Source organism: Carlito syrichta, unplaced genomic scaffold, assembly GCF_000164805.1.
Source record: "Carlito syrichta isolate Samal-C Ts95f unplaced genomic scaffold, Tarsius_syrichta-2.0.1 Scaffold309824, whole genome shotgun sequence".
NCBI lineage: Eukaryota > Metazoa > Chordata > Mammalia > Primates > Tarsiidae > Carlito > Carlito syrichta.
In genome coordinates this window covers 1,063,391-1,075,135 of record NW_007253920.1, presented here as the reverse complement: position 1 = coordinate 1,075,135, position 11,745 = coordinate 1,063,391, and the positions used below count along the sequence as shown (strand labels likewise).

At 40.5% G+C, this 11,745-nt stretch overlaps 1 protein-coding gene across 2 annotated transcripts in view; it reads right to left on the bottom strand.

The window, feature by feature from the left end:
* RRAS2 (related RAS viral (r-ras) oncogene homolog 2) overlaps positions 1–11,745 on the bottom strand; it is an 88,602-nt gene that overhangs the window by 5,245 nt on the left and 71,612 nt on the right. For both annotated transcript variants that reach the window (XM_008067938.2, XM_021717515.1), the window contains 3 exons: positions 10,896–10,983; positions 9,550–9,652; positions 9,255–9,363 (listed from right to left, as the gene is read on the bottom strand). In XM_008067938.2, the coding sequence (XP_008066129.1) occupies positions 9,255–9,363; positions 9,550–9,617 (177 nt within the window). In that variant the 5' untranslated portion in view covers positions 9,618–9,652; positions 10,896–10,983. The remainder of the gene's footprint in view (positions 1–9,254; positions 9,364–9,549; positions 9,653–10,895; positions 10,984–11,745) is intronic.

The following is an 11,745-nucleotide window of genomic DNA, read 5'->3' as shown; positions in this document are numbered from 1 at the left end:
GGCTGTGGTGGCTGGGAGCAGCCACTGCACTCCAGTCTGGGCTACAGAGTGAGACTTCAATGCAAAAAAAAAAAGGAGAGAAACATGAGGTTTTCCACTGTGATCAATTAGAATATGAAATATTCCTGGCCCCATTTGAGCTCAAGACGTTGGGCCCTCTAACCTCTTCAGATAGTTTGTTCTCCCTATTTATTTATTTCATTATTTTTATTTTTATTTTTTGAGCTAGAGGTTCACTCTGTCGTCCAGGCTGGAGTGCAGCGGCATAATCACAGCTCACTGCAGCCTCGACCTCCTGGGCTCAGGTAAGCCTTCCTCCTCAGCCTCCTGAGTAGCTGGGAGTGTAAGCACTAGTCACCACATCTATTTTTTGGGGGGAGGGGTTAGAGACATACATGGTCTTGCTATGTTGCCCAGGTTGGTCTCAAACTCCTGGCCTCAAGTGATCCGCCCACCTTGGCCTCCCAAAATATTGGGATTATAAGCATGAACCACCATGCCCAGCCTGTTCTCCCAACTTAATACTCCATTCTAGAAATTCAGCAACTTCAATACAATATCTTTAGTTTATGACATCAAAACACATATATCCAAAATTACTTCATAATAGTTTGTGCCCTGTTGCATTCCAGCAGGGTAGCAGGCAGGGTCTACATAGCATCGGTATATCTAATGTTTATGTAAGTTTTAAGTTTACATTGTATCTCTTCAAAATAACATAAGTACTATAAGGACTACGGGCTTGAAATATAAATCAATCAAATTATCCAAGCAATTACAATAAGAAGCAAAGTAAGAATAGAAAGCTTCAAAGAGCCAATTTAAAAAAGACAATTCCAGCTGGGCACAGAGGTTCATGCCTGTAAACCCAGCACTTTGGGAGGCAGAGGTGAGAGAACTGCCTGAGCCCAGAGGTTCGAGATCAGCCTGGGCAATATGGCAAGACCTCATTTCTATAATAAATCAAAAAATTAGCCGGGCATGGTGGAGCATGCCTGTGATTACAGCTACTTGGGAGGCTAAGGCAGAAGAATCACCTGAGCCCAGCAGGTCAAGGCCTCAGTAATCCTGAGCATGCCACTGCACTCCAGCCTAGGCAACAGATACTCCAACTCAAAATAAATACATACATACATACATAAAAATAAAAGGGACAATTCCTACTTTAAGAAAACGTGACATGGGGCACTCCATCCTATGTAAATGCCCCATGTTGTCGCAAATTCTATTCTTCTTCCTGGGATATCATATCTTCTCTCTCACAGCTCTACACTCTCAATTTCTTCCTCACCAGCCTTTCAAGACTTGAGCCATTGGAAACTTCCCCTTGTGCTGATGCTGTTTCAGAAGAGTGTTTTCAGAGCTCCCGCCACACCCTTTGGTTACCACTGACAAAACTCGAACATAACCCGCTACAGTTTGAGTTCTGCTTCCTTTTGTTCTCCCACGAGGACTTGTCCTCTGAGGCAAGGCAGTATGGCATTTTTGTCTTTGTAAACCCAAAGTTGAGAAGAGTGCATGGCAGCTAACTACATAAATATATGTTAAGTCAATGGAGTACAGCTAATCAAATAAGTACATCCTGAGAAAAAAGAAATATGGCAAGTTAATCTCAATAAACTATGCGCTTTGTTAATGTAAACTTGATTTTGGGAAGGAGGATGTTCTTAGAATTTTGCTATTCGTCTTTCTGCACAATTATTCCTCAAAGAATACCTTGCCCTACCCTGTCTTGCATAATGTAATTCAGAAAAGAGGAATAGCAATGGACCCATCTTTACACATAGTTTAAAAAAAAAAATTAAGTCATGGTCTAGATGATAAAATAATCCCACTGCTAAGGTTGTTTTCTGTGCTCCATTCATTTATTTTTAAAGCATGGTTTCACATCACTGCCTTCCAGGAATCAAATCCAGCAGTTTGTACACACACTTCTAGTCAAGGGATCTCTAACCACATACACAGCTGCTTTGGAGCTCACTGACATAACAAGCTTTTAACTACAAAGTAGAAACAGCATTGCTACCACCAAAGCAAACAGAAAAGAACCAAAAGGACAACACGTGGAACAAAGCTACAGCATTGTTAAGCCAGAATTTAAAAGAAAACTGAAAGCTGCACAGACAAGTATTTTCCAGAGGTTCCTCAACCCAGATAATTTTATAAAGATAACAAATATTAAAGCTTATCTAATGGACATTCTGATTTGATAGATTTGAGCCCTCATCAAAAATGCTTGATTTAAGCAACCAAGGTGAACTACATTTGGGAACTTCCAGGGAGACTCAGTTAAAAGACACAAATAAATATTAGCAGAAATTTACAATAATATGTTTCAGTATATGTTTCTTAAGAGAGAAGAACAAAATAGAAATGAAGTAATTTTATCTGAATAAATTGGGTTTAATAGGAATAAACTACAACATTCATAACACTCACTTAGGGATATATCAAGTTAATGAAGCTCACAGAAGCAAAACCTGTTTTCAAAAATATCTATTATGTTAAAAGAATCATCACATTAATATCACGTCTTGACTCACTGATGCCCAGATTTATACATTCAACAAATATTGTGTGCATGCCTTTGTTCCATGTGCTAACAATAGAGCACAAACAAAACTGACTGAAAAGTGAGAAGCCCTCACAGTACCTAAATCAATGTCCTACAAACTGTTTAGATCCACACAGCACACAGGCAAGGCTGGAAGAGCCCCATTATTAAGGAAGGGGGTCAATCCCAGAAGGTTAAGGGGCACACTGTGGTCAAAGGTACTGACAAGAGGAGTATGGGTTAGTACACGTAGGCATCTGTTATTATAAGTATAGTAAGTTATTTTCTCAAATTAATAATTAAGCAACTAACAAGGGAAGGAAAAAGAAGGGACAGCTAAGGTAAGCCAGGGAGAGAAAGGCAATAAAAACAAAATAGCAAAAACAGTTGATTTCTCAATAGAACTGAGTCAAGAACTGGAAATTGGCTATGTCATGATGTCCACTGTCTAAGCTGACACACTGCTTGCTGTATTAAGCTTCAAAATCAATGTGTCATTATATTTAGCTACTTTTATATTTTATCATTTATCTATATTTTCTTCCTACACCTTTGGCAGAATACACAAAATGGTCGACATATCTCTAAGGGACCAGGTGGGTGGTAACATTAAACAACCATTCCAATTCTCAAGATTTCTTTCTATTAATATAAATTTCAGTAACTGCTTTATCTACTGCATCACCAATGCCTAGAAAGGTGTTCAATAAATACTGAATAAATGGGTTGAAGGATAACAGAAGCCAAGTCCACAGAGATACAGAAGCTAAAAGGAAGCAAGTAAAGCCTCTTCTGACTGATCTCCCGTTCCTGGTGAGGTTCAGAATCTCAGGAGCCAGAAACACCCAGGGCTGACCCTCAAATTCAGTGAACAAGGAGAATTGGCATTTGTTATCTAAGAGAAAATTGGCTAGAAGCTACAGAAAAGTCAAAGGATCACGTCTAAGACAAAGGCAGAAAAGAACAAGCTGGAGCTGGGTGTGGTGGCTCATGCCTGTAACCCCAGAACTTTGGGAAGCAGAGATGAGAGCTCAGGAGTTCGAAACCAGCCTGAGCAACTTGGAGAGATCTCATCTCTACAATAAATGAAAAATTTAGCTGGGCATGGTGGCACATGCCTGTGGTTCCACCTACTTGGAAGGCTGAGGTGGAAGGATCACCTGAGCCCAGCAGGTTGAGGCGTGTCACTGCACTCCAGCCTGGGTGACAGAGTGAGACTCCAACTCAAAAAAAAAAAAAGAACAGGCTGGGTCAGCAACAGAGAGTCAGCCAGACTGGTGACCAAGAACCTAGAGAGGAGCTGAGCATGGTAGTTCATGTCTGCAATCCCAGCATTTTGAGAAGTAGAGGTGAGAGGACTACCTGAGCCTACGGGTTCAAGACCAGCCTGGGCAACATGGCAAGACCTAATCTCTACAATAAATAAAAAAATTAGCTGGGCATGGTAGCACGCACCTGTAGTTCCACTTGGAAGACTGAGGCAGAAGAATCGCCTGAGCCCAGCAAGTAGAGGGTGTGGTGGCTGTGAGCGTGCCACCGCACTCCAGCCTGGGCGACAGGGTGAGACACCAACTCAAAAACAAAAAAAACAACCTAGCGAGGACCAAAAAGTAAACTCCAAATAGAGGGAGAAGCTTTACAAGGTCCCTGTGGCCTGACTAAGTTGAGTTGATAGAACAAGCAAAGGAGCCAAGACATTATAGGATATTGCCTTTAATTCTGAAGTGGCTTTAAAAAGGTAAAAATCTTTAACATAGCACTTCAATTTCAACTGCACCGAGCATGTCCCTTGAGAATAGGAGGAAAGGCACAAGTGTCTTGGTTCACCCAGAGTCATAAGACTTCCTAGATCAGGTATGGCCCACCCATGGCCCATGAGCCACATACAGTCCAGGACCCCTAGTAATGTAGCCCCACAAAATATTTTAACATCATGAGTTTTTTTGCATTTATTTTCTTCATGATCCCATTTTTGAAGTTCGCAATCATGCTTTATTCATGACGCTTTTTGACAGCACATACATTAGTGAACAGCTGTTTTCAACTATGAAGCACACAAAGAGCAAAATTCAAACAAACATTTCTGATGAGCACCTTGAGAACTCACTAAAAATCACAACCATTTCCATCAAACCAGACATGGACAGATTAGTTTTACAAAGACAGGGCCAAATTTCCCACTAGTTCTCTATTCTCATTTTTCTAAAATGTACAATAAAAATAAAAAAGAGGCCTTATTACATATATGCACTAACTATATTACAAATTTACGTGTGGTCCAGGAAGCCAAAAGGTTGGACACTCCTGCCCTAGACAGACAAGAAGGTGAGTGGAGCCAACAGAGGACACTGGGGAGGAGGAATGAGGAGCTAAGGAAAGAAACTGTTTCAAAAAGGAGAGTCAGCCGGGCATTGTGGCTCAAGCTTGTAACCCCAGCACTTTGGGAGGCCAAGGTGAGAGGATTGCCTGAGCTCAGTGGTTCGAGACCAGCCTGGGCAACTTGGTGAGACCTCATCTCCACAATAAATCAAAAAATAAGCCAGCCATGGTAGTGGAAGGTTGTGGTGGAAAGATTGCCTGAGCCCAGCAGGTCGAGGCTGTGGTGGCCGTGAGTGTATGAAGGCACCCCAGTCTGTGCGACAGAGTGAGACTCCAACTTAAAATTAAAAAAAAAAAAAAAGGGGAGAGTCATCAACTGTGTCAAATGTTACTGATATTTGCATAAGTGGTAGCACTGAATACCTGATGTCAATACAAGCAAGAATGGCAGGAGAGAAAGCAGCAAGTGTAAGGAGTTTTACTATTAAAGAGAAGCAGGAATATAAGATTAAAAGAGGGGAATGTGAGGCTGGGCGCAGTGGCTCATGCCTACAATCCCAGCACTTTGGGAGGCCGAGGTGAGAGGACTGCCTTAGCCCATGGGTTCAAGACCAGCCTGGGCAACTTGGAGAGACTTCATCTCTACAATAAATGAAGAAAAATTAGCCGGGTGTGGTATTCAGCATGGTAGTACACGCCTGTGGTTCTAGCTACTTGGAAGGCTGAGGTGGAAGGATCACCTGAGCCCAAGTCAAGGCTGCCGTGGCCATGAGCGTGCCATTGCCCTCCAGCCTGGGTGACAAAATGAGACTCCCACCAAAAAAGGGGGGAGAGGGGAGAGATTAAAAAATTTTGCTGTAGTTTTCTGTCTCAAAGATGAGAAACATTGTAGCATACCACATGCTGATGAGAATGATCATGTGGAAGAGAAACAGACCAACTGAAGTGGAAAAATTGCTGGGGTTTGTCCATGAGTTAGTGAGAAGAATGGGGTCTAGTGCTTGGTAGAGAAGCTGCTCAAAGACAGTGTATCCAATGTGAGTGGGGAAAGCAGACTTGCTGGGGGACGTGGGTACTCAGGCTAATAGATCCAGAGGTGGGAACATACAGAAATTTCACAGTGATACAGGAAAGCATCACTAATCAGTTCAGAGTGAGGAAGGAGAAAAAACACTACAGAGTGAAGAAGAAAGTGGGTAATATTTATCCAAAGGAATGGGAAACAAACGAACTAGAGAAATGCAGTGGGATTTTGAGTGCTGACTAGTCAGCACTTGAAGTACAGGTTCCAAGAAACCCAGAAAAGACAGACAAAGCATAAGGAGGGAAAAAAATCGTGCTTTGTGCTTATCCTTCAGAGAATAGAATCTGTGTGAATGAGCAGAAAACTAAGCAATGAGATTTCTACTTGGTTTTCTCCCCTGGACATATATACATCTAAACTTTTCGGCATATACATAATTAATGTCTATTTATATGACTTAGGCAGAAAAATAAATACAGAAGAACTAAGCTAACAGTGCATATCTTTAAGGTGATGGAAATATGGAAATCATTTCCTATATTATTCTCCCACTGCTTTTTTTATTTTACTCTGAGAATTTACTACTTTTACAAAGAGAAAAAAAGCTTATATGAAAAATGTTATAATCCTACAATATACCAACAAAGCCAGTGCCACAATATGTTGCAGACAGATGGAAACTGCATACCACATGCTGGCAATCTTCACTACAGGTTGACTATCCCTTACCCGAAATACTTGGGACCAGAAGTGTATGAGATTTTAGAATATAGTATGTGCATATGCATAATGAGATAGTTTGGGAACAGGGCCTTAGTCTAAACACAATTCTATTATACACTTTATACACATTCCCTAAAGATAATTTTTTATAATATTTTAAATAATTTTGTGCATGAAGCCAAGCTTTGACTGTGACACATCACATGACATCAGGTGTAAAGTTTTCCACTGTGACGTCATCAGGTTGGCTTTCACAAAGTTTTGAATTTTGGAGCATGTAGGATTTCAGATTTTCAGATTAGGGATGCTCAACCTGTGTATACATTACTTTCTAAAAAAACTTGTTTGGAGCCCTGCCCCAAGCCCACTTGAGGGCAGAAATTCGAGATCTACCTGGACCATACTGAGAGATCCTGTCTGTAAAAAAATGTAAAAATCAGCCAGGTGTGGTAGTATGCTCCTGTAATCCCAACTACTTGGAAGGCTGAGGTGGGAGGATTGCTTGAGCCCAGGAGCTCAAGGCTGAAATGAGCTATGATCTTATCACTGCACTTCAGCCTGGGCAACAAAGTGAGACCCTGTCTCTTTAAAAACAAACAAAAAAAATCTCAAAATCTGTTAACTACAAAATGAAAGATTGCCTTTAATGCCGCTATCAACCGATTTTTTCTGATGTTTGCAATTTTCCATTAAAATCTTAGGATCTGTTAAAACAAGGCTATATAAAAACAAGAGGAGCCAGGCTCGGTGGCTCAGCCTGTAATCCCGCGCCTTTGGGAGGCTGAGGTGAGTGGATTGCCTGAGCCCGCGGGTTCGAGACCCGCCTGGGCAGCAAGACCTCATCTCTACAATAAATCAAAAAATTAGCCAGGCATGGTGGCACATGCCTATAATTCCAGTTACTTGAAAGGTTGAGACAGAAGTATCACCTGAGCCCAGCAGGTCGAACCTGCGGTGGGTGTGAACATGCTACTGCACTCCAGCCTGGGCAACAGAATAAGATTCCAACTTAAAAAAAAAAAACAAGAGTACTTAAATACTAGCAAAAGAAACAATTTAAACAATACACTCTAGATGTAGGGTAGAGGCTAGAAACCTAAACAATAATAATAAAGATACCAAAAAAAATGTAGAGCCTGCATCAATTTATACCTGACCTTGTTCCCCTACCTTCATAAAAAGATAAATGTACAATAAATACCAAAAAAATGAAATACCCTTTGCTTACAGATTACTGGTGTCAGAGTTAGGCAATTAAAAGAATATAAAATTCAGTAAAGTGACTTAAGAAAAATCCAGATAGTGTAATTTAAATTAAAACCATTCTTGACATGAAGTTAATTTGGTATTAACATTGAATAAATTCAGCCTTTAAGGGTAACTTTAAGAATACCTGGGCTGGGCGCAGTGGCTCAGCCTATAATTCCTGCACTTTGGGAAGCCAAAGTGAGAGGATTGCCTGAACCCACGGGTTCAAGACTTGCCCAGACAACTTGATGAAACCTCAACTCTACAATAAATCAAAAAATTAGCTGGGCATAGTGGTATACTCCTGTAGTTCCAGCTACTTAGAAGGCTGAGGCGGAAGGATCACCTAAGCCCAGCAGGTTGAGGTTGTGGTAGCCTTGAGTGTGCCACTGCACTCCAACCTGGGTGACAAAGTAAGACTCCAATTCAAAAAAAAAAGAATGCCTGGCCGGGCACGGTGGCTCATGCCTATAATCCCAGCACTTCGGGAAGCTGAGGTGACAGGATTGCCTGAAAGCCCATGGGTTCAAGACCAGCCTAGGCAACTTGGCGAGACCTCATCTCTACAATAAATCAAAAAATTAGCCAGGCATGGTGGTGCATGCCTATAGTTCCAGCTACCTGGAAGGCTGAGGCAGAAAGATCACCTGAGCCCCGCAGGCTGTGGTGGCTGTCTGGGTGACTCACTCTGTCACTCACTCCAGCCTGGGTGACAGAGTGAGACTCTGACTCAAAAAACAAAAAACAAAAAAACAAGAAAAAAAACCTACCCAGCTGGGCACAGTGGCTTACACCTGTAATCCCAGCACTTTGGGAGCCGGAGGCAAGAGGATTGCCTGAGCCCACAGGTTCAAGATCAGCCTGGGCAACTTGGTGAGACCTCATCTCTACAACAAATCAAAAAATTAGCCATGCATGGTGGCACATGCCTATAGTACCAGCTACTTGGAAGGCTGAGGTGGAAGGACTGCCTGAGTCTAGAAGGTTGAGGCTGTGGTGGCCATGAGTATGCCACTGTACTCTAGCCTGGATGACAAAGTGAGACTCCAACTCAAAAAAAAAAAAAAATTACCTAACTAAATTTGAATGTTAAAAGTAACCCCAAAAAAGTATTACATGTGAGTGGAGTTAGTACAAATACTTACAGGCTTATAAAGTCTTCCAAAAGTAAAACTATTTGGAATTTTAATTTCCCAAAATCTACTTCCTGTTAGTTTTTCATCTGTGACTTTTATAAGGTCCAATGGGTCAGACTCAGCTGTAAACATTTAGGGGCATGTAGCATATTTTTTTTAACCCTAGGACTTTCAAATGCTTTATTAAATCTATCGGTTCACTCACATGATTATAAACAACTAGTTTCCCAGCAAGGCAGCTCCTTCTCACCTGTCTGTGATGGTCCAGATCTGCTTTGTTACCAATTAAAATCATTGGAAACTCATCACGATCCTTCACTCTGAGAATCTGTCTTTGAAACTTATAGATTTCTTCAAAACTTAAAAACAAAAACAAAAACAAAAACAAATGAATCAATTTGGTCAAGTTTCAGAATTCTGCAAGTCCCATGCCCCATATAGTACTTTATTATTTTTCTTTTTTTCAATTTAAAAAATATCCAAATGCAAGAAGTCTAGTGATCTAAACAAAAGCAGTGGATCTACATTCTAACAGTGGTACAAACCTGCCTCTGTCTGTGACTGAAAAGACCAACAGGAAGCCCTCGCCAGTCCTCATATACTGTTCTCTCATGGCACCAAACTCTTCTTGTCCTGCTGTATCCAAAACTAAAGAAAAAACAACAAATATAACTGTTTTGCACTTTCATTTTATAAACTGCTTTCCCAGAAGGGCCCACGAGAGCAAGCCCAATTCACGTAGGTCCTCTAGAGAGCCTTATACTTAGTTTAAAGAAAAGGCATTCCTCTCTTAGTACTTCATTTTCAATACTACACATGCCGAGTGTGGTGGCTCACGCCTGTAATCTCAGCACTTTGGGAGGCTGAGGTGAGAGGATTCCTGAGCCCAAGGGTTCAAGACCAGCCTGGGCATCTTGACAGACTTCGTCTCTACAATAAGTCAAGAAAAATTCGCCAGGTGTGGTGGTGCACACCTGTGGTTCCAGCTACTTGGAAAGCTGAGACAGAAGGATTGCCTGAGTCCAGCACAGTGAGGCTGTGGTGGCCATGAGCATGCCACTGCACTCCAGCCTGGGTGGCAGAATGAGACTCCAACTCAAAAAAAAAAAAAAAAAATCACTACACACAAATATATTCTAATGACACTTTCAGAGTTTATCCTCATCAGTACAAGCTGACTTTGTGGTTAGAATATATTAGCATACTAATAAGAAACTTAAAAATATCAAACACATCTAATCAGATGAAGTCAGTCAACCTCTGAAATTACTTGGATGCTGTTATTGCCTCCATGGAAAAAACTGAAAAAGATACCTGTAAGTTCAAAAGAGAAATCTAGGTTGTAATGCCTCCCAAGCCCCAATAGCACACTTCACACAGGTACTAATATATTTGTTGATCTCTGTGATTAAGAGTCATACACATTCGAAGAAAAGGACTTTCTTTTGTGGAGAGGTAGGATGTTTAGCCAGACACAAAACATTATTCGTTAAAGCCTCTGTGCTACAAATTCTAAGTAAAATAACAAATATTGAACCTTCTTCTATATTCACTTCACCCATTTTAACCTTTGCCAAAAGGCAGGAAGAACTGAGACTTGACATGCTCTCTCCAATTGTCCCAACAAATACATCAAGTTATAACAACAACAGGATAGAAAACGCTCAAGTTATTTTTACCAGAAGATCAATGCAATTACTGCTTTACTTTTCATTTGCTGAGGAATATTTAAATTGCCCAATTTTGCAGACTCACCAATCAAAACTTGTGAAAGAGATAGGCTTATATTCAAGATCATCTAATATTAAAAGATAATATTTAACTAGCAAAACATCAGAGCTTACTTTTTAAAAAATGATATGCGAACTTTCAAATAAAGGAAGTTACTTACTATCTAGCCGGGCTGCTCTGTCATCTATCACACACTGCTTTGTGTAGGAATCTTCGATGGTTGGATCATAATCTGTTACAAAATATGACTGTAAAAAAAAGAAAAAACTTATTTTAAAATTTATGATTACCTGCCTACCAATGTAGCAATGGAACTTTGTTTACCAAATTCCACTGATCTAGAACACACACAAGTATTTTCACTGTATTAGGGTTTACCCCATGGTGTCGATTCACCACTAAATGAAGCCTTCACCTTCCAGTGAAGAAAAGGCACTAGATAGCTCTCAATTTTCATATCAAAAATATGCAAGAAGACTGCAAAAGATCTACTGCAACTATTTTCATAATTACATAACAATTTTAGATCTCAAGTTCTAGAAAAATTAGAAAACAGTAAGTTTTAATTCAGTCCTGTTTGGATTAGCAACCCAGTTATAATCACCCATCCTAAGATATAAGTAGTTGCAAAGAAAGACAACACAGAGAGGCCTGGAACATTTCACCTCTCCCTTTCTTTTCTCAAAGTCTTATCCCCCTATCAGTTGTCTTATGTATCACAGTAATAAAATAGCATTTCAGGATATTTTTCATTTGCAGGAATTTCATTCTTTGACTAAAATTTTTGTTGTCTTATCTGTAATTCTATTTGTCTTCTGTTATCAAAGCTTCCCAACTGTGCTCTTATGAAATCACCATAAGAAAGACCAGTTAAAGCATCCAAGTTAAGAAGGAAAGAATCTTGGCATACATTTTAAAATTTTCTTAACCCAGCACTTTGGGAGGAGAAGGTGAGAGGATTACTGAGCCCAGGAGTTCAAGACCAGCCAGGACAACTTGGCAAGACCTCA